The 26,329-nt window shown below is 35.3% G+C and overlaps 1 protein-coding gene across 1 annotated transcript in view; it reads right to left on the reverse strand.

The window, feature by feature from the left end:
* MYOF (myoferlin) overlaps positions 1–26,329 on the reverse strand; it is a 72,796-nt gene that overhangs the window by 39,558 nt on the left and 6,909 nt on the right. The window contains exons 3-18 of the mRNA XM_033001342.2: positions 25,774–25,829; positions 24,789–24,880; positions 14,236–14,344; positions 12,958–13,042; positions 10,608–10,768; positions 9,961–10,089; positions 8,419–8,481; positions 8,256–8,306; positions 6,684–6,714; positions 6,094–6,209; positions 5,477–5,603; positions 4,411–4,514; positions 3,407–3,475; positions 3,250–3,293; positions 2,740–2,822; positions 485–523 (exon numbers count right to left, since the gene is read on the reverse strand). Coding sequence (XP_032857233.2) covers positions 485–523; positions 2,740–2,822; positions 3,250–3,293; positions 3,407–3,475; positions 4,411–4,514; positions 5,477–5,603; positions 6,094–6,209; positions 6,684–6,714; positions 8,256–8,306; positions 8,419–8,481; positions 9,961–10,089; positions 10,608–10,768; positions 12,958–13,042; positions 14,236–14,344; positions 24,789–24,880; positions 25,774–25,829 — 1,359 coding nt within the window. The remainder of the gene's footprint in view (positions 1–484; positions 524–2,739; positions 2,823–3,249; positions 3,294–3,406; positions 3,476–4,410; positions 4,515–5,476; positions 5,604–6,093; positions 6,210–6,683; positions 6,715–8,255; positions 8,307–8,418; positions 8,482–9,960; positions 10,090–10,607; positions 10,769–12,957; positions 13,043–14,235; positions 14,345–24,788; positions 24,881–25,773; positions 25,830–26,329) is intronic.

Genomic DNA, 26,329 nt, shown 5'->3' on the forward strand with positions numbered 1-26,329 from the left:
AAAGTCTTTCAAAACTGGATGTCGACCTAGACAGTTATGTAAAAAGCTGTCTCTCCAACTTTTAACAGAATCCCATTTCATTTTTCAGACTTTATTTATATAGTTAAGCATAAGGAAAACAGCCATTAATTATTTTAAGCAGTTATTTACTTCTGCAGTGCTCTGAAGCTGCAAATATAGTTGCAATCTCATAGCTAAATTGAAAATTGCAAGCCATTGTTAGACTAAGCACTTTATAATTGAAGCAACTGCATGCTCAACTCTAAAACACAGCTTGAAACACCAGCCAAACAAATATTTTCAAACCAGTTCCAGTGCCAAAACTGTTTTATGCAGCTAGCTATGTTTATTACTCTTTAATCATAATGAAGTTTTTTAGACAAGTTACTATTAAAAATATTTTTTAAGATGATGGGTTTTCTTAGGCAATACTTCCCAGTTTGGGCAATGGAAAGCAAAATCAGTAACAGATGAAGATATAAACCTTCATATGATGAAGCCCCTGTTCTCGAAGATGAAAATTCTATATTATGAAAAGAGAAGAAGTTACAAGACAAATGACAATAACATTTTAAAAACAAAGATATCACCAAGCAATCTGCTTTTAAAATAAAGTTGAAGGCCTGAGAAAAAAGGAAGTTCATGTGGGCTATAATTTTGCTTCCTGATTAAAACATGAAGCTATTACTCTTCCTGTACAAATTCCAAAGAAAAAAAACGAAACGTAGCTGACAAAATATATTGTTTTGATGCTTCTGTTTCAGCTTTGCATAGTTCTCTTCCCCACAAAATAAAAATTTATTTTAAAAATTATTTTTAAATCTTAAGAACATTTAAGAAAACCACTACATTTCAGGGTCCATTAGGATATCTTCATTTACTGAAGACCATTAACTAGTTCAGTTTCCCAATCCTTTAGAAGCCAGAACAGCATTCAGGCATGACATTGACCTCAAGGGAAGATAATACGTGATTTTACATGGAAATGGCTATTCCAATGTCAGTATCTCAGTAGAGAGAGAGTCCAGGTAAGATTTTCTCAGTTACTGTGTGCCTGGGTTTGAAGTATAAATGAGCTGTGACTCAGCAGCACTTCAAGTTACACACTTATGTAGGTAGTACAGCTGATTACTCCAGAGCTGAATGTTCCCCAACAGCCCAGCCCTTTTGTCTTTGATTTCCCAATGCCTTTTCCTGTAACCCTTTCTTTTGCCTCTGGTTGTGTGTGTGATACATGAAAAGAATGTTTGCACAAAGTCTTACTTCAACAGCAGTACTTCTAAGAGGACTGGGTTATAAGCTTGAAGTTATGTGACTGAAAAAACAGTTACATCCAGTAAGATAAATATTTGGCTCAAGGCACTACAGGATTGGAGCCACTCATTTTGCTTTTAAGCTCCTGATATAGCTACCAATTTAAAGACAAACTGGTCTGTCTCAGACAAGTACATATCATATAGATTTCATAAACACAACAGAATAAACAGTAATGTAGATTCTTATCGCGGCAATAGTGGAAATGGTTTTGAGCCAGTGTCCTTCAACCTAGCGTAGATCATCAGATAAATGCCTGTTTAACCATGAACTTTACCATTCTGAATGGACAACTAATATGCCATACTATGTTCATTAAGAAGAGAAAATGTTTTTTTCTGGCAAATTAACACAGAATCTTTGCCATGGAGCTGGCTCAATTGTATGAAAGAACTTGCTATAAAAAGATGAGGAGATTATAGATATAAATCACAAGAAATAATCAGTAATCACAATAATACATTAGAACATAAATGTAACAGGATTTTTTTTTAATATTTCCCAAAATCTTGGTAGAAAAAATGTTTCTTACAATATTGTAAAGTAGAGTTTTATTACAAAGGTATTTTCCCATGGAAACAACGTGTTAGGAACATCATGTTCTGCCTAAATAAAATTTGTTTTCTTGCAGTTAATCAGTTTCATCTTTCAGTTTTTATGAAATCATATATTCAGTCACCTATATTGATTGAAGCACATAAGTTAATAGTCTGTGATCATAGCATTGCAATTAAAATCTTCATTCATTGAAGCTACTAAAATGAGGGTTACTAAGTAGTAATTTGGAGCACTCATGCAATGAGATGCAGTGCCCATTTCCAGTAGGCTACTGATCAGAGCAGAGACTGATCCAAGTTCCCCCAGCATCTGAAAGCAGCCTAGTAGTATACAGGAAAGGAGCAGGTGGTTCTAGATAGTTGCTGTAGGGTAACTACTCAGGAACATTCCCCAGCTTTTAGGTTCTCTTCCCAGAGAAAGAACAGACCAGATTACAAGGTGGTAAAGAAGTTTTGTCTACTATTGCCCAATGAAGTAGTGATTCTGAAGCAGTGACTCCAGATTGTTTTAAAATTCTAAGTATCTTAGTAAATTCACCTATTTTATGCATGATAGATTGTGGTATCACGTAGTTTGGGAAAGTATCCACAAAGTTAATTAATTAATATTACATATATATCAGAACACTGAATTTTGAATGAGTTACTGCTATTTCCATGATGATGTGGTTTAAACATTAAAACTTTAATACGTTACTTTGAAAAGTCCCACAGTAAGTTTTCTAGGAGTATTGTTTTGAAAACTCCAGAAACAGATAATCTTGTTGCCACAGAAGTGAGGAACTATAGGAAAATACACATTCTTAGAACACTGAACTTTGCTATTCCTCATAACAGAAGAGAAGATAGTTACGTACTGCTCAATTACCTTCAACTTCTCCTCCAGAAGAAGCTATTTTTGAGAGACTTAAATATGTTGTTCCTACTACATCATTTTTTGTAAGACGATCCCTACAAACAAAAAAAAAAAAAGATTTTACTTAAATATAACGCTGGTCATCCTACACAGAAACCAGCTACTGATGACTAAATGCACTCCAAGATGGGGTACACACATTTTGTATCACCTGGAATATTTTACTATTACTAACACAGATGGTAATGGCTAGTTACAAAAGTGGGCTGTATCATGAAGAAGTCACTTCCACTTGATTTTTACACTATCATCTGAATAGCAACAGTGCTCAGTGTTCACTGCAGAAAATTAATAATACTCCCATGTTATACTATTCAGGTCTCTTGTAAAGAAACCATAAAGGAAGATACTTACTAAATACTCTCATAGACTGTAAAAATACCTGACATCTATAGAACCAGACTTGTCTTCACTTAATATAATTTACCTTGTCTAGTACTTCGATTAAAAGTCATAACTCACCAGTCAACAACCGCAAGTTTTATTTTCTCACACATTGAGGGAAACTGAAAAAAAAAAGTGATTACAATAACCCATTACTTATTTTAACTCTGTAATGTTAATGTCCTGAGTTCCAAAAGGATGGCTGCTTTCTACAGAAACAAAAAAAAAATCTGACCTTGATTTGAAGATAAATAATTTGATTCCACTCTGGATTAGCATTTTTCTCAATTATATTTGTGCAAACCTGCAAAAAATGAAATCAACTATACAGCACATCAAAGATAAAACAGACAAAAAAGCATATACTAGCTATGATTTAGGATAAATAACATTATGTTTGGTAAGATAAGGGATAGTAGTTTATGATGAATCCTGAGTGGTTTATGCTGCAATGAGCCATTAGTTTTCAATTGGTAAATACTGCTAAACTAATCTGCACATGCAACATTAATAACTATTGGAGAGAAAAGAAAACTTTGAAACAGTGTTTAAACCTGGGACTGGAGTTACCCTACAGGAAAAAAGCTTGTTATTTCCCTTAGCTACAATTTAACAAGCTTTCACACTAGTACTGATCTCTTTTATCATAGCAGACAAATGAGACAAAGGAATGACATGATGCCAGCAGATTTTGGAGTAGATGAAGAATATATTCTATGGGAGAGCCTATATCATTTGCTAGTCATGTCTACTTAATATATTCTACATTACTGGTCATGGCAATCTGACTATATAACATAATACAGGACTGACATTTTTCTTCTTAAAAAAAGAAAAAAGATTGGCTAGCAATGGATATAGGTTGTGCAATTGTGCTTCAGCACAAATTTGGTATTCTAAGGAACACATTAGTAATAAAATGTATGAATGCTGTTAACCTGTCCAGAAAGATCCGTACCATCAGTTACAAAAAGCCATCAGGAACAACTGGTAGGCAAGCAATCTGGCATGCATCAGTTCCTAGCATTGAGTCATACATTCCTTTTATTAGTCATCAGCTTTACACCCATTCTACTGTACCTTGTAGTTTGCCCTTGTCCTCATTTTACAATGTGAACTTCAAGGCTAATGCTTTTTTATTTCCATAATTTTGGCAAACTTAAAAATTTATATAGGCATATGAAATCTGTTCGCAGGGCCATGATTAGAATGCAAAGATTCAGATATTTACTAAATTACCTTTTTCCCAGCAAAAGAAACTTCTACAAATGGATCTACGAGGTTTTTCTTGTCTGCTTCTCCTCCAAATATTTCCTTGACAGTCTGTGAAAAAGCATCATCCACTGGAGAGGTGTCAAAGAAGAAATTAAGATTTATGCTTTTTAATTATTATTTATTCAGCTGTAATAATAAAATGCCCATAGAAATCCCACCAAAATCAACCAGCTCACAGATCTAGATAAGGTAAAGTCTAATCTGATCATCAAAATTCTGAATAGTGTTGCTGGTAAAAATGGAGAATTTAAGCTTAGAAGCAAGTTCAAGAATATAAATTTTTGAAACATCATAAGGAGTGTTGATGTGCTCCTAAATTTAGAGGCACAGTTGTATTTGAAAAACATTACGCATGTACCTGTAGACACTGTCATTTGTTGTCACACATATAGGTGAGAAATTATGCTAAGAAGGGATAAAAAGCAACCTATATTCTATCAGAAAACACATATGGCATATAATGAGAGAAGGAGCCTTTGTCTCAGCAAATAGGGTTGACAGAAATAAAATCTCACTAAACAAATGAAGGTCAAAGTGCTTACAATTTCCCCTGTGGTCCAAGGCTGTTTATTTAAGGTTATCTATCAGGATCTAAATGGCCTTGGAAAAGAGGTCTGCAGGGAACCAGCTGTCTGACAAGGTCTTGAAAGTGGGCAGGGATTGAGATCCAACAGGAAGCTTACACATGCACTGTATACTTGAGCTAGACATGCACAGAACATCCAGTTTACCTTCAGGTCAACTACCCTTTCCCGCTACTAGAAGCAGTGTGGTCACTCAGCAACAGATGAACATGGCTAATCTAATAGGTAACACATTAAATTATCCATTACAAGAATTAAGTAGACTAACTAAGCATTACCAAAAGACTTGAAATGGGCTACTTAAGCCATCACAGAATTATTGGCTCAAATAACAATGTAAAACACTCAAGATGTTTTATGTTCAAGGAATGTTTCTGAACAGTTAACACAAATATTTCTAATGGTAATCAAATACACCGATGGACAGGTAGTAAGAAGCTACATACTTTGTGGAATGTCCTCAGCTCTGTAAATTTTGAGAAGGAAAGTGACCCATCGAAGTGCAATTCCAGCAGGTAATAACAGATTGCTCTCCACATCATCACTTTCATTATCTCTTTCTCTTTTTTCAACCTGTTGGGAGATACAGTGGTACATAGTATCTAGTATATAAGAAAGTTAGAGTAATGTACAGAATTAAGGTGATTAAACTGGTGCCCACAATACTCTTCTGATAGAAGATTGTTGTCAGTTTCATTTTACAGAATGAGATTTTATCGAATTATCAAGCCACAAAAATTAGTTCTTCCTAAACTATTTTACTTATATTTTTATGTCTAAAATACTCAATTGCTGGAGCCTGTTACAGTCACACTTTTAAAATCATGATCATTAGACGATGATAATAATGATTTTGGCACTTATACAATGCCAATTTCTTGCAATTTTCGTACTCATCTCAAGATGAATACAGTGGGATAAGGCATCTTATTGCAATTAGAAACTACATACAACAACTCTTATATAGTTTACCAGAACATACTGCTGCCTCCTTCAAAAAATGTAAGGGGGATGAATATCCATGGGGTGGAGAGGGAAAGAAAAACATTTAAATGAATCTTACTGGTGGCTCGTCTCCAGTTCCCAGGACAAACATGCTGACTTTCATATAGCCTTTAGCTCCTGAACTTGTATCTTCAGGATCGCTCAGCAAAAGCCATTTTCTCATGACTGCATGGCCTAACATAAAACAAACACCACAACCAGTCGCCAGTAATATCCATTACAAAATGGCAGAAATCATAAAATCAAAGTCAACTGTTCCAAAAGCATGCTTTATTCTAAATTTAATTATTTAAAAAAATTATTCTGTCATAGACAGGTCTCAATAGTGCCATTCAAAATAAGAAATCTAGTGGTGTTAAAATGTTGTGGCACTCTAATTCAGGGACATCATTATAAAATATTTTTGCATTGTTCTTCACATTTTAGATCTCTGATACCAAAACTACTATCCAAATTTTAGGTGCTTCTACTTTGTTCTGAAACCACTGAAAGGAGTTATGTATTTTTGGATGCTTTTAAGTTAATAATTAAAGCAGAAATTTCAAATAACTTTCAATTAACTTTATTATTTTACTTTAGAAATGTAATTAAATGGTTCAACTTCAAGTTTCAAGCTAGTAAAGAAGCTCTGAAGTAACTGTTACTTACCAGGCTCATCATAAACATAGCCAATGTCAATCTGAAATAAAGATCAAAGGCATTAACTCTGAAGAAATATCAAAACAGAAGAATGCTAGGGCAACTTCCCTCAGGTTTTTCATGAATACTACTACACTGTTCTCCTGTCATCAACAAAAGAAAGTTTACATAGCATATCCTTGGGACAAGAAAGAGAAAATGCCTTACATTGAAAAACAAGGGATTTTGAATGGATACAACAGTCAAGAAGAAAATGCAAGAAAATACGTATTAGAACTAACAGTTAGTAGTTACTTTCTTCTTTCCTCAGATCCCCAGCTTTTTCATTTATCATGGAGAGAAGATTTGGCTAGCCTACTGCTTCTTGAATTCCCTATGCTGCTCCATTATTTTATGTTCAGACAGGTTTTTCAGAACTCTTTTGTTTCTATTTCCTGTTCAACATCTCATCCGTCAGTTCCAGAAATAAAGCTTGTTTTTTAATTAGTAATTTCATTTTTCTTTTATGACGATGATGGGCCATTTTTCTCCCCACTGTGTCAAATCTGGACAAAATTGCACATATACCATGAGGGTAGTCATTGTATCAGATTTCAAACATGTTCAAGAAGGTAAGTATACTTGCTCATGGCAATTTGGGCTAGTTTTCCTTGCAGGTAAAGTCTGAAAGGGTGAGAGAATTACCCTTGTAGCTGAATGACATGCTGTCACCTGCTTTGTGAATGATCAGTCCTCCACAGAGCAATACACCACTGTCTGAGTCACTAGAAACTACACTGATAATGAACAGTGAGAAGCAACAGGAACCAGCTTTGTGGCAGAAACCACTTCATTTAGAAAAGCATACTTTTCCACACTTGCGTATTTTTGTGAAAAGCTGGTCTGGAGACCTACTGAATTTAGGCAGTACAAAATAAGAAAACAGAAAATACAACCAACACTGACATTGGAAATAATATAATAGGGAACCCCTGTAGCCACCAAAATTGTTATGTGAATTCTTTGTACTGCTTTAGGAATACCTGCAACAGGCAGATGTCTACTTCCCAATACTGACCATAACAAATACAAATATAGACAATTGCACTAATATCATCAGAACTACAGAAATTAGTTTAAGAGACCTTTCCACCATCTTTTACTTAAACTTCTGACCAAAGGAACACCTTTCCACATCACTTGAGAATGTGTATCTTTATGCCACCATACATAACACTATTCTGCCTACTACCTATCTAATAAAATCATCTCTTCAAACCCTACCTCATACCAAATAATCCCTCTGATATCTTTGGAGGAAAAAATTTATCTTTGGTAAATATTTTTTGTCTTGGATGCAAGCTAGAGAACTCGGTATATAAACCATACAATTTTCTTTAACAACAATCTTCTACTCAAATAAGAAAACTGTTCACTAGTGCTTTGAGCAAATGGTCTCCAGCATGAGAAGCAATACATCATCAGGTAATTCTGTGGCCCCATGCTAAAGTAGTATAAATTTAAACGTTTAAAACAAGTACTTTAAAAATTTCTCTCATTTTATTTAATTTTGTCAAGGTATGGAAGTTGTTTCATACCCACCTTAAATTCTCCCATTAGACAGTCTGCTCGTAGAGAATAAGAATCGTACACCTAAAAAGACAGACAAGCATGAAACAGGAATGTTCCTCAAGATCATAGTGAAATGGCCAGACAATGTTATATGCACCTAGCAGCCTTTTGAACATGCACTATTTTTTCTTACCCGAATGCTAACTGTTTCATCAAACAACTCTAAAGGAGTCATGTGGACATTGTAGAAAAATATCTGTTAAGGTAAAAACAAACAAAAAACCTGTATCAAAATGACAAACACATAATTCTGAACAGAAAATGCAAAAACATTATTTTAAAAGGCTTGGGAAGCATGTCTGCTATGGTACTATCACCCTGCCTCTTTGCTGGACACGTTATATGATAATTTAGCACAGAATAAAAAACTAAATTTTGTAAATAAAATTCGCACAAAATAGGAAACAGACAGTCACAACTTCCATTTGAATGAATGCAGTAGGCACAGCTGTGCTGCAAACTTTCAACACTGAGCTGGCTCCTTGATCTGTACTTCACATTTTCCTCAGGGGAACAACTTTGGGAATTATAAAGGTTGTTCATTTTCCAGGACATTCTATCCTGGTGTAGCCATCTGTTGTAGCTGTTAAAAAGGTCTTGTTTAGGGCTAGTGGTGACAGTGATTGCAATGATTTGTATCTTTGAAATTCAAGGCCACAGGGATAAATCTGATAGTTTGACAGTACAAAGATAAATATACTATTTATTTACTTATTTATTAATAGTATATGCCTCACTAAGTGTGGTCTTTGAGTCCAGCTATACTCCACTCAGTACTTTACCCAACAAAAGGGAAGGGTACATAAACATGATCCCTCCTATTCCATTTTTAGCCTAGCATGGACACTGAGACTGCCTAGGAATTGATTCAATACAAGGTGCAACTGGCTTTCTCCCTTCCCTGTTTTTTACCACTGCTTTGTAAATCTTGACTGCTACCTACAGCTTAGTTCAAGTCTCAAAGTTTTATAGCTTCCTTGGTTTTGTCTGCATGTGTTCAACATGCTTGCTTCCTAGTTCCAAAGTCTGAAATTTCCACACATGTTCAGATAATGAGAGTTATCCCTCAGCATTCTATTAAGCTTAAGTTTTGCAACATTTGTCTTCCAGACAGGGGATCATTCTTGTGTCCCTTATATGGCTTTGAATTCTCTCCTGTGTTCCAGCATGTTTGATGTACAGATCCCTGTCTGGACAAAGAAATCTAGTTGTGATTTTACAAATCATGGGTAGCAGGGCAATGACATTTCCAGATTCTGTGCATGGCAATCTTATTGACCCAAAGCATTGCACTGAAAGCTCATCTGCACACACTACAGAGGTCTACAATGATTCCCAGTTATTTTTTCTGTGATTTTTATAACCTGCACACATGATTCAAAGTCATTATTATGTCACATGGCTAACTGTATCAAAGAACATGATCTATATGTTTCAGCTGAAGTTTGACTTTGTTCTAGATAGCTTTATCTGCTAAGACTGCCATTGATAGAGATGTGTTTAGTGATGTGAATACATAAAGAAAGGGATTGGGAACTGGAAAATGCATATTAGCCATAATTACCCTTAAATATTAGCAAATTCTTATTCATTGATCATAATGAAAGCTGTAATAACTATTTTTCTACATTTGATAGCATCAATATTTCAGCCACAGTGTTCTTACACCACCCACTTCATCAAAATATGGGTTGTTTCCTCTTTTGATTCTTGTTCGGTGTGTCTGACCACAAACGTGAACTTTGACTACTGGTTTTATGTTATTTCCAGGCAACTGACGACCTTCAATGACTCTAACGCGAATCTAAAAAAAAAAAATTCAAATATTTGTATTAATTAATTCCCTATATTATCTACCATCCTGGTTACAACAATTTCTTACTATACCACCAAAAAAGTTAGCCAATACCCATAGGAACTGGCAGATATGGACTGGACAGAATTTTCAAACTTAATTATGATAGAAAGTATAATTTTACTTGAATTTTACAAGACAAGTTGTGGATAATTATTTCAGTATTTTTTTTTTTTATTTGCTTTTACTACTTTTAAAGCTGCTATTGTATTTTGAAATCTATATAATTATACAATAAATAAGGTTCATCTAGATTTCAGTCAGAACTGTACAAAATTGGACATGTCTGCAACAGGCAAATTTGAACAATACTTTTGAAATACAGGCTTTCAAATGAAGAGGCTAATTGTCTCTATAGTGCATTAGATTTGTACAATGTGACATTAAATTATGCTCAGGCTCTGTGAAAGGAGCAATGTCATGCCAGACAGAAAAAAGGAACACACAACATTTAATAAATCTATTACCTGGAAGTCTTGTGGTTTGTTAGAAAGGATTCTCCGTGTTTTCTTTCCTTTGGTGATGCGTTTAGCTAGCTGGTCTTCCTTCGTGCCACTTGGAACTGTTGGTGTGATACCATCAAGTGGACCATCCAAGCCATCCTCATAACCTCCATCATCTTCTCCATCTCACACAGGAAAAAAAACAGTATGATCAATAAACAAGTAGTACATCTTGATGTTAAAGTTACAGAAGTAAGAGTCTGATATCCAAGAGTTCCACTACAATTGTATTATTATCTTATTTCAACAGGTTGTTTTGCTAACCACAGGCTTCCAACTCCTTTTGAAAGCTAGTAATTTTAGCCTGCTTAAGAACAACTTTATACCCTAACCAAACTAAGAAGTCTGTCCCTCTTCAGAATGCAGAGTATCCAGTACAATTCCCATACATTTTTCTGAACTGACCAATTGAAATTTTAGCAAAATACAGTTCAGCTGTAATCGTCACTAGAACAGTTCACAATACACCAGAAGTGGTTAATTTTATCCCAGCTGGAGCTGTTTCCCCACAGCAAGACTAGGCTATAGCATAGCATTGTTTTTACTTCAGAATCTTGAAAACATGAAGACATTTAGGGTCTGCCATCAAAAAAAACAACCTCTGAAACCTCCTCCACAGCATTTAACCATGGAGTAAGTTAAAGTTTCTTAGTAAACCTCTTTGACAGTTCTAAAATCACAATACCTCTGTGGAAGACTGTTCTGCAACCACATGACACTGCAATACTGGATCATACAGTGAGATTCCAGTATTGCAAAACAAGATCCGTAAATATCTAGACCACAAAAGTGTGTCACTCCTTGTGTTTCCAGCTTCTTTTAACTGAAGGACAGTGACTATGGTAAAATCTACAGGAAGAACAAGCTGCATCTCTGATGGTTAGCATTAACATAATGTCTGTTAACTTTATGAACTAATTTGACAGCACAGGGTGATGATCACTTTGCATAATGATGGCTTTGGTGATCCTTATAAGAGACATATAAAAACACAGAGATTGACATACCATGTATTTCCCCACCTCCCTAACATCTCTCAAAATCCATATGCCTGGATGGATCCACACAACTCATTGAGTATACACCCTGAATTACACACCCTGATTTAGCACTTAATTTTTAATTTCTGAAACTGAGCTGTAGCAATCTCAGCTGGGGAGGTGATTTCATTTCATGGGAAACAGGTGTTTACAATAATTAAATAAGGTGTGTTTGATAATTTGCACTGAAATAACTTTCATGCAGTTGCTGGATACTAGCTAAAAACCTACCATATTTCATTTTACCTGTATTAACTTATAGTTTAAGTACATTTTTAAAAAGCTATCAAAATAATCTCATATAAGTCAATTTGCATTTTTAGCCTTCAATTCCACATTTCAATAAAATGATTTTAAAGTGTAGTAATTTAACACACATCTTTTGTTTGTATTACCTATCCTTCCACTCCCCAAGAAGACCTCTCAGTGGTCAGCCAAATCAAAATTTCTCCTCAGGAGACTCCTCCTTTCAATTTTTTCCTTCTTATTATCTTTCAGCAGAAAATGGTCAAATTCATTTATTTCTCCTCCAGCACATAACATTTATTACGTTTATTTCTTTCTGCACAAACACAGCCTGGATATTAGGGTAATTATTTGCCTGTAAACTGCAAAAACCGGTCATTACCTCAGAGTTCCTTAAGAGTATGGAAAACCAGAGGATATCAAAAACACTCTCAGCAAAAGCCTGGTTAATATTATATGTACAGACCAAAGAATATTCCCTACTGATCACAAAATTTCATAGGCTAGTCAAATATCAAGCTCAATATAAGATACAAGTGTCTTTCAAAACTTACTTTACATGAAAAAAAAAAAAAGTTTAATGATTTAAGAAAATATTTTCACAAAGCTCTCTGACATTGAAAGTAATAGAATATATTTTTCCAAAAATGTGACTTCTCTGCTTTTTTGGCTAGCCCTAGAATTACAACAGATAACAGCTGCCCTTTCTTTGAGTATTCACGAAACTTTTCTTTCCTAAACAAAAGCCATTTTGATAAGCTTTTAAGCAACATTATTCTTTTGTAACCTGATTCCACTGGAGAAAATGATGCTAAAAAACATTGTATGTCAGGAAACACCAATTTTCTTCCTAGCTGTAGCTCTGAATCATCCTTAATTTCTTTAAAATCACTATCTGGCAGTCCTGACATGCTCACTTCTGGTTACATTTTTTCCTGATGAACAATGCTGCTGAATCACTTTCTTGCCTTATCTTAAATATCTCCATGATCTTTTAACAATAAAGTTCTGAGAAAAGATTGAAATACCTTCTTGTGTATTAGACCCTCCTGGATCACCTGGATTTGCAGGTCCAGCTGGTGGCTCATATCCTACTACCAAATCAATTGTTGCCTACAGAGAAATGCACATTTTTTTTTTTTTTTATGTAGCACACAGCATTCACAGCAATTGATTTAAAGCAGTAAGTTGTTCAACAATGTACCTGAACAACGATTACACAATTTGCAGCTAATGGAATGGGCTCTAAAGTAGTATCTAAGAAATGGAATCACTGTGTTTCTATTTAGAAAAATTTGTCACAATACAAGTATATAAGATGGTCTACAAATGTTAATTTATTTAGTTCCGCAATATTTATAGCAAACTAGGTGATACCCTGAATTTGTAGATGGAAAAACAAAGGCAGTAAGAAATAACACTATCTGATCAACAACATAACAAGTCTGGACCCTTAGTAAAACTTCCTATCTGGCTTTTCTAATTGTTTGTTCATACCTCCATCCTGGAAGAAAAACACTGTCAGTTTCCATTCTAATTATAGAATTGTCTTTTTTGTACTTGACGGCAGTTTTGGATTATTGAACAAACCATTATTATTCCTAGTTGCCACAGTAACATGGGGAGTCAGCAAAAAAGACCCAACCCTGTGACCAAATACGCATGATATTAAACTCAGCTGATGAGATACTGAAACTACCCTTAAAGCCTCTTACTATTATGTGTACTAGAATACAATACGAAATGCCTTAACAGCTAGACTGCACAAACACAGTAAGGTCCCAGTTCTAAAAACTACTTAATAACTACGTTAATAAGCACTTAATATCTCTGTTAAATTTAAATGTGCAACTAAATTAAGCAAGTGCTTGTGTAACTTTCTGAACTGAGCTGGCAGTGAACATGTACATGATTATGTGCTTTCTAGAATCAGTGCTATGACACAGGTGATAGATATTAGAAAGAATACAGCAAAAAAATGCGTATGGGAACTCCATCTCGTACTTAGGAAAATGCTCTTTTTCAACATCAGGCTGATTTCCATGCATACTCATAATATTTATAAGATATATATACAAATACGTACACAGAAAACAATTTATCTAACTTAAAGGAAATTAAACAAACTCAGATGGTATATACATAATTATATTTTGTTATAAATTTATCCTGTCTGGAGCTTTTGCTACAAAATTCCAAGCATTTAATTTATAAATTAAAAATAACTTGAAAAGATTTTTATTTCACTGTTAGCTGGAACATTTTGATCAAGAATACAGTAAAATAAGGAAATGTAAGCCACTCACTCCAGTTTCCTGTCCCCTTTCATTTAGCAGAGGTATGAGTTTGAAGGGTAAAGATCTGCTCTGGTTACCTACAAGATCCTTAAGTGCTATGGATGCACTGCCAATTAATCTGAAATGAAGTAAGAATCATTATTAGAATGCAAGTATATATCTAACAGAGGTTCCCTTTTGTCTTTTGCTAGTATCTGTTAGTCGACAAGTCCAGCCATCGCTTGAAAACTCAAGACACAACAAAAGATCACTGCAAATGTTATCTAATGATTATGTACTGCTAATTTGTATTTTCTGTTTCACTGTACTTAAATGTGTTTGTGTTCTTTACGGAAGACTCAGCTTTAACCTAAAAGAGGTTAAAAACCTAAATTTAAATAAATCTTATGGGTTTTTTGAAAATAATCTTCAGCATAACTTGCAACAGCCATCACTTGTTTCAGCCACTGAATTCTCAGTGGTAAACTAGACGATGTAATACTTTCTTTCCCTATATATCTTTGCAAACTCTCAGATGAGAAGTACAGTTTAAAGCTAGGTATGACAGCTGTTGTACTACACAGAAAGAGACACAAAAAGACATACACACATCTCTGTAATGAAAACAATGAAACAGACCAAAGGCAATCAATATGCCTACTAGAGGCTTCACAAAATTCATCTTCTTGCCCATACTCTATATTTTGGAATAGGTCCATCTCCTTGTCTCTTAATTCTCAGAATGTTTCCATATGGCTCTAGAGAGGCATACCATAGGAAGCTGTCCAAGAGATCTGACATTATGCGGTAGACTCTCCTGAGCTATTTACTTTTACTTTGGGCCTGCATTTGTCGCCCCCACCCTCTTCAAAAAAGTTGAAACTGAATGCACTTTTAACCTGAGAAACATTTTTTGAGGCAGAGTTTCTAACAGTGTGGCATGGGTCTCATGATACCTGGCACTGTATTTCATTCCCATAGCATGCAATAACAGTTTACTCATATACTGAAGTAGATTATTGGAATAACTTAGATTTTTGCCAACGAAAAAACCCCAAGATAAATTCACCCTGTAAATATTACAAAGAACATGTTTTACAAACAAAATACCAGCTTTGCTGCTAAAGTAGGAAAAAGATATGCATGTGGAGAACTTAACTGAGGTCCCTCTGAATAGATTACAGTGCTTTTTCACGGAGAAGTTAAGGATGCAAGGGCATTTTTTGACATGGAGCAAGAGCATTATTATAGCTACTCTCACATGCTATGTCATTAGAACATAATTTACTTTTTGCAAAGTACATTAGAATTGATAAGTATAAAACTGCAAATATACATTCCAGGTATTACACATTACAACTTTTGTTGAGCTGTGCACAAAAAATAACTACACTTGCTGTCTGAATTACATGTTAGAATTACTGTGGTGCTGTCAACTCCACTTTCCCAGTTCATCTCACTTCTCCAATCTCAGCTGTCTTTTTGATAGTTTTGACTCACTACTCAAACCTTTCACTTCTGCCCCTCAAACTGCCAGAGCACAGTAGTATCCCAGATATGCCTCATATTTGTCACACGGAGGGGATGAATAGATGTGAAAAGCAGTTTAAGATCATGCCATGCTGCAGAGGAAATGCATGAAGCTGTTCAAACCTTTAAGATGACTGTAACTGAAACTCTGATGCCATTTCTAACACCTGCCTCTCCTCCCTTTATGGAATAGACACCAGAATTGTAGTCTTGATCCAGTGTCATTTAAAAAACTATGGAAATATACCCAGTTATTTCAGTGAGCAATAGATTAACCTTAGGCACATTTTCACTTTTTACAAATTATTGCACCGAGCTGGACGTTAGCTGAAACACTGACTGCATGTATTTCTCAACTTCAGGGAGCTTAAGAAGCAATTTATCCTGTTATGCAATCAAAATTGCATTCAACCCACAAGACAAACCTAGATTTGGAACATCAGATACACATGCAGTGGTCTTCTTTATCCCTCCAGCTGTAGTATTATCAGACACTGTCTACTATCTTATGTAGCAAATATGGACACTAAACAGTAATGTCTGCCTAGCTCAGAAAACAACAACAGACAGTCTCTCTGAAACAGAAAGAGGCTTTATTTTTTCCCCTGTGACTTCAACATTCCAAAAATTGGTCTTATATAGAAGTCAAGTAAGTCTGACATTACACACTGAAGAGAACATTTCTCTATATATCTGAATTAACTTTTCTGTGCAGAAAACCAGGTGTCATGCAGACAGACACTGATACTATTCAACAGTCAAATAAAAGCAGAAAAAGGTCATTCCATAATGACTGCAAATCCCATAGCAGCTAGGAGAGAAAAATACTGGGTAGTTTAATGCAGTTTTCTGTTTATTACATAGTGCTCTGACATGTTAATATCTTTGAAAGCAAGTATAGCATAAGCAAATGGGAAACTATTTCTACAGCTGGAAGGAATAAATTCTTGAATTTCATTTACACAGCTGGATACTGAAAGAAACCAAGTTCTGACTGCTTTTTCATTCAATGCAAAATTAATCAATAAAAAATTTTAATTCCAAATATTCTTATTTTCCCCAAATCCTTCAACCATGACTATGCCTTCCCATTTGAGAATAAGAGAGAGAAACATACATAGTTTGAGGTATCAGTAGAAAGGAAAAACCCATCAAGACTACCCCAAACCAGCTTTGCCTAGGGAAAGGCAAAGAAAATCTTTTCCTATGTACATTCATAGAAAAATGTTGTAACTTGATATTTTGATTTGATATGAGCTGGAGCGACTTACATTAACTCCAAACAGAACTTCAGAAGTCACCCAGTCTCAAATCAATCTGGATGACTGTTTCAGCAGTCACACTCTTCTATCTGGTGACATTAACTCAAGACCAGCTGTTCAACAGCAATGCTTTTGAAATTTTCCAGTGTAAATTTCCATTTCTACATCCTCATCTGTTCTGTGCAAATGATAAATGTATACACATTTGAATATATTGTAATAATTTTAAAAATTCTGATCACCTTCAGAAGACTTAAGAGGGAGTCAATTACATATACTACTGCTTGCTACCAGTTGCCTCTGAAGTCCTTTGCTTCCTCTTCCTTTAACAGGTTGGCTAACAATAGCCTCCAGTCTTTTTCCACTCTAGCAAGAGTAAAAAATCTAATATTCAGGCTATACGCTATCTTGGCCTACTTTTAAGTGTTAGCCAAATTCTAAACTTTAGGAAGTTAGTCTTTTGCCTTCCCCAAAGTGGTCCTGTTCACTGGATTTGGGATGTTTCACCCCTCCATTAGAACCACTGACCTGATGAGGTTGGAAGAGACCACTCAAGATCATCTAGTCCAGGACCATGTTCAGCCTGGTTTTGATCATACAGATACTCAATGGCCAAAGTAATATTTTCAAAAGTAACAATGAATGCCTCAAGGTCATCACTACGTCTCATCTTCATCACTTATACAGGTCTTGGAGAAAGCCTTTTTCCCAAGATGCTTCTCTCAGGTCTCTAATCTTTGGGCTGTCAGGTAAGATCGAGTCATCTAAGTCAGTTAGCAGCAGCTGTTGTTTTGACAACACGCCCATTAACAGTACACTGCTGTTTAATGCTTTGCTGCAAGGTCTACTACTGTACTCACTTCTGATATGTAACTAGACCCTCAGTTCTCTGCATGACTACTGTGAAGTTGCTGTGCTCCTCTGAGCTCTGCAGAGGTTTTACCTTCAGGCAGGATTGCATGTAATCTCCCTCTGAAGTCATGACTTTCAAGGTGACAAGGAGTCCTTTCCTTCCAGCACAGCTGAAATACCTTCTGCCACCTATTCATCCTCAAAGGACACTGCCCTTTGCTGAAGCTATTTCAGCTTTCTTCCTCTTGCCTATGCAGACATTTCCCCATTTAATTCCAGACCACACTGGTATCTTGATACCATCATGTGGGATAGTTTCTGTTTTCAAAATAACTCAATACATCATTTGAGCTTTTGTTCATCAGCTGTTTTTACAGCAGACAGCAAATAAGCATTGCTTCTTTAACTGTCTAAATATTTTTTGCCATCCCTAAAACTTGTATATGTATAGTGCCCAGTCAGACAGGTTTCTCAAACTTTTCCAGATTTGCAGAAATAAAGCAAAAACCCTGTACTGCTACAAGCAGCTTAAACATTCTGGTCTACCACTGAATAAGACACCAAAGATAAATGCAAAGTCCACACTTACAAGCAGATTTTAAACCACTTCAGATATACCTTACCAGTACTAGGCCTATGATAACTTTCCCCCCAGTAATCAAAGGGAAATACTTAGTTTATCACTATGAAATCAATGGACTACTGATGACCAACTATTAAACACAGTATTACATTTGTGCCAAAGCTAATTAATCCGTTACTGCTGTGGTTAGCACTTCCTGTTAACTGCCCTAATAACCAAGTGAAATGAAACTTCACACCCATGCCCGGATCAGGAAATGCTAACTCACAGTACCAACCATTTTATTACTCCTCCTATGTTTAAATGCAGCAATTTATACTAACTTCTTAGCATAGCACATCCTCCAGCTGCTTACTTGCTACTTCTACTGGAAGTCCAGTGATTTTAAACACCTGAGAGTCAAGCATTTAAATTATTTTCACTTATTTTTAAGGGTTTATTTTGGCAGGGGTTTATTGTGGCAGGGGTTTCTACTGATTATTCTCATCAGCAAACTTGATCCCACACTCCAGTTATAATTGCTGCACTCAACCTTTCTTTCTCAATGTGTATGTTCCATTGCAGATTCTATGCTACAAGACTCAACACTCACCTTCTGTTATTGGTGCTGTATTTTAAAAGTTTTATTAAGAGCAAATAAACTATTTTTATCTTCTTTAGTTATTTGATAATACTCTTTGCAAGAACAAACTTTAAAAAAGAAACAATGCATGGATACTATTTTGTACAAGAAAATACCCAAACCACATCTTAATTAGAATGGATCTTGCATACAATGTAATCAAGGAAAACCTGCAACAATGCACTGCCACACTGACATGGAAAAACACAAAAGGGTACAGCTGTAGGAGGATTCAAACAATCCAGAAGTTATTTAACTATGGAAAATACTTAAACATGATCAATTAATTTGCTGCACTGTTCATCTGTGGCTACATTTTTCTGCTTGAGAAAAGGGTGTGCCCAATCTGTTTTTCCTCTGTGTTGCTAGGTTACTAACTATGCAAAGAACATGGGGAAACATAATCCCGACTCTCTTTCAAATAGAATGAAAATCACTTCATTCAGACATGACTGTAACTTCCTGTTAACATTTTTTTTTCTTAACTTCACAGGGACAACTGAAGTCACTGGGGTTTTTTTGTTTGTTTTTTAACTGCATAAAGATTTGTGTTCTAAGAGTTTGAAATCTTTCTACTAGCAGTATTAGATATAATAGAAAACAGATGTGTTCTCTTTTCAAACATCTTTATGCTGGAAAATCTAGCTAAGCATGGATCATATGAGTCCTCTCTAGTTTATTACAATGATTGTCCGCATGTAGGTCAGTGTGGTTTGCTTTATTTATATTTTCCAATGACTATGTCTTTTTACCATGAAGAGCAGTTGCTCTGAAAAAGTTTAGCGATCCTGTAAATGAAGCAGTAAATTCTATCTCCAGGAAAAAAAGAAAAATATTCAAATGTTCTTTCAGGCTTGATTTACACAAACATGCCAAAGCAATGATTCAAGTGTTTTGGCATAGTGTAAAAACAGAGTAACATCCACGGTGCTCCTTCTCCTGCGTCAGTCTAAGAATGGGCTGGATGAACTGCTAAGTAAGTTTCTAGGAGCTGTAACAAATCTTGGGTTCTACTGCAATCTGCTGCTGTGTTGTTCTAGAGGGGAGTACAGGTTCTGTAGTCACCTCTTAGGCGCAGCAATGGACCATGTGCCCAGAACTAGTCAGGAGTAACACGGCACGGAATAGCAGAGTGTGTATTGGCCAGGAGCCTTGTGAGTGAGCAGCCAGAGAGAGTTTGGTTAAGAAACACATTGTTCTGCTTTTAGCCTACACTGCAGCAAAGAACAGTGGCAGAATGTTTTGAGCAAAAGTTGTCCCTACCTTGAAAATAACAATAGCAAACCCCACTGCTTATTTTCCTCCAGAAGAGAAAAAGTAAAGCCAAAGACATGGTGTAGTTTCTTCTCAGTGCTTGCTCTCAGAAGACACAGTTCCCCCCTACCCTTTAATCTCAAAAACTAAATCCCAATTCAGTACATAATTTAAAGTAAAATATATAAAAACATGAGCCTCTAAAGGAAAGAATATTGATTTAGACTCAAATCCCACTTGCTTAAACACCAGACACACCTCCAAAGTTAATAGGTCTACTCATGTATAATGTCAAAATCACATAGCATACACTGGGTTTCTGAAAAAATGGGCCTTTACCTCTGTAAGACTTCAATTAAACACATCAAATGTACATGTAAAAATTAATACAATATTGTTCAGCCCTCACTCTCCCACCTTTTTAAAAAACTGTCATAATAGCTCTTAGTAAGGACCTTCAGTAGGCATCGTACTCATGCAGATGCAGCAAGGGAATGTCATTTTCACTCATCAACCAAGCACCTTTTTGGAATGCTGCAGCACTGCAGGCATGTATCAAACTATAGACTTTTTCTTTATTGAAAGAGGATACTGTGAAAGAATGGCACAACTATGATATGGCAGTCCTAAATTTCTCTCCAACTTGGTATTTAGTAAATAGAATCAGAAAATCTACAGAAATACAGGTTATGCATACATGCAAGTAATATGAGGGAAACTTATTCCACATTCTCTCTTTCATATGCTCTTTTGGCTAAACGTGAATGTTCATTCCTACCAAATCTCTTCTGCTGTTACAGTGCTTTGTGTCTCTAAAAGAAACCCAAGATGATATTGCCTATTATCTTCTTACAGTCAGGAAGCCTACTCATGTGTTTCCCACTTCTCACTCCCTTATCCTGTTTCCCTGCCAACAGCTCTTCCAAACACATCACACACTGCAAGTATGTGGTGGTCATTGAGGATTTATTTTCAATGAGCATTACTTTTTAGGTGTTGCTCTGTCTTTGGTATGGACTATATGTATTTTTGCACAACCTCATATATAGAAGTCACTTTCCCAAAGAATTTTACTGGTTTACCTTTTAAATTGTACACAAAATAAGTCAGTGGTGGACAACTTGCAGTACATAAACCCAAGCAAAAAAAACAGGTATTTGCACAAGCTGGGGTTAAGTGCTACAAATAAGAATCCAGATAATATTTACAAATATGGTTTGAAAAAATAAAGGGGAAGAGGGGGGAGAGGCAGGAGAGGGAGGGAGAGAGGAGAAGAGGGGGGGAGAGATGTGTTATCATACTCCCTTTCAAAACAGCAACAGCCAACACTACTTTGCATTGACAGAAAACAGAGAGCACAAGAGCACTTTGTATAATTCTTATACAAAAAAATTAGGGAGCTGGCATCTCATTTTTGTTAAGCTTTTTTCTGCACAGATTTAAAAAAAAAAAAAAACTCTACAAGTGACGCTTGTCCAAATGTATATCTTTACCTTTTCAGACAAAAATCCTGTCATTTAAGCAGAGATAGGCAGAAGATCTTAACCACTATGGGATAGCTAAAGATTAAACACACTGATGAAGCTTTATCTTGTTATGCATGTTAAGAAAGAGCTCCTAGACTTTGCCAGAGCTTTCAGTACAAGCATGTTTCAACACAAAACAATACATTCAATCCTTGCTGTAGATTATCTAAAAGAAAAGCTTTCTGATTAGCTTGCCACCACCCAAAACCTTACCCTTTTCCTACAATTGATTTTATGGACCAGGTTTATTCCTCTGTGACTAGTCATAAAATAAATAGCATGCAAAACACAAGAGGTTGCTAACAATTTCAAGTGGTAATTTATGTCTTCTTCATTGAAATGATCTGCATGCATTGCTTTAAGGTATCTTGTACGCCTCCAATTCTGATATTAAATTAAAGCTTAAATACTACAAAACTCCAGATACGCTTTATTTTTTTAATCTCTAACATCTTATGTTCAGAACCACATAAAACTTGGTAGAGTCTGTGTTATGTATTTGTTTCATCACAAATACATCAGGAACCTCAAAATCCAGGTCAAAATGACAAGAAGTAGCCTCCAGCTTTACTAAAGTTTATATATTATCCTTTTTAACAGAAAGTCAATTAATTGGATTTTAATGTTCCTGTATATACCATTTTAATTCATCGGGGAACAATTTTTTTTCTCGATGGCCACAGTAAAAATGTCCTATCAACTCAATTCACAGGAACAAATCTGTTCCTATTTAAAAAAAATTTTATTTAAAATACAAAGATTACTCTTTGCATTAAATATATATTATATATATTATTACAATATAACTATTATACACAATGTTAGTTGAACAAGGTATCTTAATTACTTATATGTTTACTTATTACATGTTCCTATTCTATAACAGTGTAAACCTACAAAAAATGTTTAAATGCCAACATGGACACCTGACAGCATTTCAGTACTGTCCTTTCATAGAAAGATAGAAGCCTCAATTCAAGGTGGCTCCTTTCTCAGTGTCTGTAACAGACTAAACTAAAAAAAAAAAAAAACTTTCCAAAAAATCATATGCTCTGTGAATCTTTTCTGCTGTAATTACTTCATGTGTAGAAAAACTAGATATAATTTTCATTTTTTAGTTGAAGGAAATCTCTGTGTTTTGTGTGGTATCCTTCTAGACACACCTATATATAGCTACTGTTTATCTTCAGTTCTCTACAATTAATATTAAAATCTGATTTTTTCAAAACTAAAACTAAGCATCTTACTACTACATGAAGAATTTTTTGTCTGAGCACTGAGGATTCAACAAACAACTGCACAAATGAAACTTTCCTTGGATCATACACAAAAAGATCTGCAGCTTTAAATCCCATGATACTTGGTTTTTACATGTGTAAAAAATGCAGAACCCAATTTTAGGTATATAGGTGCTGTACATACAGCACTGGTAGAATTTAGACTTTTAGAGTAAGATCAAGCTTATCGACATGCACTAACATCACCAACTAAATCAGAAATGGTGCAGGAGGGAAAGATTTGCTGAAAAATTGCTGAATGTTAGGGGCATCGTGAAAATAGGTATTTCTATCTGCTGAAGACCTAAACTCTAAATCCTTTACTGATGGTAGGAGTCTCTGTCTTTCCTTTCCAACAAATGAACGTCAGAAAAGACAATTCTCAGCAGCGTCTCATCACATTTGTATAACAGTCTAGAGTCCTCCTCTAAGGAATGTGAAGTTAGATATCCATTTTCTTCCTCTGCTGAGGTTATTTAATTTACTTTTCACAGAAGACTCTTAATATAAAACTACATATTTTCTTTTAAAAAACCCAACAAAACCCCAAAAAACCCAAAACCACCAACCAAAGAAAAAATCCTCAATACATTTTTAGACAATGTTTCAAAAATATAATCAGAAGAGGAGGTCGCAACAGCATTACCAGTCCTCCATATATGCAACAAGCCTGAGGCTTATAACACTTGGCCAACAACTGAAGAGAGATTAATTTTCCTACTCAGTGTGAGAAAATTTACTCTCACATCTAAGATTGAGAACGAGTTCTGAAAGCTGATCTTGGGGAAGTTACTTTTGTTTTCAAGTTCAAGCTTTTTAATGACCATGCAGAGAACTTCACTGGGCCAGGAAGAGTCCAGTAGAAACAGGGCATTTCATAGACTCCACTAGCCAGGACACTCAAAAAAACAGAAACCCAGATTCCATTTTATCCAACATATTTATCCTGATGACTAAGTCAGTCTCCCAGGAGATGAGTCCGGAACTTCAATCTCTCCAGACAAGATAGGAAATTGAGCTTAGCCTTCTACTCTTCATAGAGAAGATTTAAGTAAGTGACATAGCCTCTTGGGGAGATTTTTAAAGATGGTTAAGAGCTTAAACTGCATTTTGTAATTTCTGGTTGTGTTAGCTGTGCCCTAAGAATGCCAATTATGAGTTCTTCAGAACTACTTTCTGGATCTTTTATGTATAGTAGTCTTGGCTACTGCCCGGCACCATTCTGCAACATGACAACCTGCAGCAGGTGCCTGTAGTGGCATAAATCTAGTTACACAAGGACCTTCATTGCAAGTAAGGACCAACTGAAATATGGCAGCTGTGGTTTTCAAATGACAGTAATAGGTGAAGGGATCTAAATTCTACCCAAATTCTGCCTTAAATGGCAAAACATTCCTTGAATTTAGCTTCAGCATGTCGAAAATGAAGTATAAAAAGGAAGTTGACACTTTGCTCCAACAGGTGAGGGATGGAAGACCCACTGGTTTATAGGCTACAAGTAGGTACTACATCAGAAACCATCTAATTGCGTCCATCATTTCTCTCCAGCTACTATCAGTTCCATTTTTTCCTTGGACTTCTGTATTGAAAGTTGTGTTTAATACTGGGGGAAAAAACAAACAAACAAACAAACAAACAAACCAGCCCAAAAGAAAACAAAACAAAAAAATAACATACTTGTTTTGCCCAATTGTTTCAAAATCCTTCACAATAATTGTCAGGGAAGATGAATTATCTAGAGCAATTCCTTTCAAGTCAAATTCAAGAACCTGAACAAAAAAGTGGAACAGAAACCAAATTATAGTTACAAGTTTTGTGTAAATTACTTAAGAGCAGAGTATTGTATACAACAAAATTATTCAGAAATAAATTTTGCATTTAGTGAGAGACAGACAAGACCAGCTTACATCTGTAAATCAAAGTTAAAAATCAGGGAACATGCTCATAGCACATTCTTGATTTGCTAGTTGCTAGTAACAACAGAAAAAGTACTAAATTGTTTAATACTGAGCTATAACCTCTTTTGAAGTTCCCCTTCCTCACACTAACGTATTTTCTTATCGTTCATAAGATCTGATACTACTCCCCTGCAATATTGATTAAAGTCAGTTGTTACTGAATTTAGAGAAATATTTAAAGGTTCCCCTTCTTTGTTTTCGTAATTAGAAAATGTAAGAATAATGTAACTTTCACTTCTGGTTGTAAAATAAAAAACTACCAAGAAAATATCTTCCCCAAGAAGAACATTACTGAAGATGGAAAATAGGACCAGTCCTACAAATAAAACATGAACAACTTCAATACATGATTCTTATTTTGTAGGTTCTTTCCCTAGTATATAATAAAGGAGCCAGTTATGTTCCCATACATGTGGCTAAGCAGTGGCTGAATATCATTTGGTCCAAAGCAAGAGGGAACAAAACCAGGCCACAAACCCACCAGAAATCCATCTACTTTTTCATAAAAACATTACTTAATGAATTGTAATACATGGCACAAGATGAATCAATTCACCTGCATTTACTAACACCTTGAAAGAACATGTATCACTATTTACTGTTTCTAACTGATATTCACAACTGTAGAAATGGACTTGACCAATTTTACAAGAGCTTTGCCTTTAAAAAGACCAATAATTTATATTTTAAAAAAGAATAAATACCTCATTCCAAACAGGATTAAGTTCACTGTCCATTTTCTTTGTTTTCTTTTTTTCATCTGCAAATACAAACAAAGCGTGATGATCTGTTTTTCCTAAAGCACTACACAAATATCACAATTTTTCCTTTCACTTTTCAAAAGAAAGTTTAAGCTTTAAACCAAGTGTTCCAATTATATTTGCCTCTTCCAGTAGCTGCACATTTTACAATCAGAAAGTCACCTGCGCAATTTTAGCAGTTGAGGCTTTTTATTCTGTTTTGTTTAAGCATAGCTAGATGTATTCCCAAAAAGCAAAATTAATGTTTCAGTTTCTCAACCTTTTATGACCCTTGACTGCAACTTCAGTGAGGATGAAAGACAGACTAAAAGACTTGGAGACATCAAACCAAACAGTAACCTCAAAGTGATGAACGTCAGCAAGTGTTACACATTTACCATATCCAAGTTACAAAATACTTCTAAGTGTTCAGCTCTGAAATAAAATCACTTGGGAAAAAAAATCATAAGAAGATATTCCTACAGTGTCAATGCTTTCTGCTTTAAATAAGCAAATGTTA

Source organism: Tyto alba, unplaced genomic scaffold (assembly GCF_018691265.1).
Source record: "Tyto alba isolate M040663 unplaced genomic scaffold, T.alba_DEE_v4.0 Super-Scaffold_1, whole genome shotgun sequence".
NCBI classification, from domain to species: Eukaryota; Metazoa; Chordata; class Aves; order Strigiformes; family Tytonidae; genus Tyto; species Tyto alba.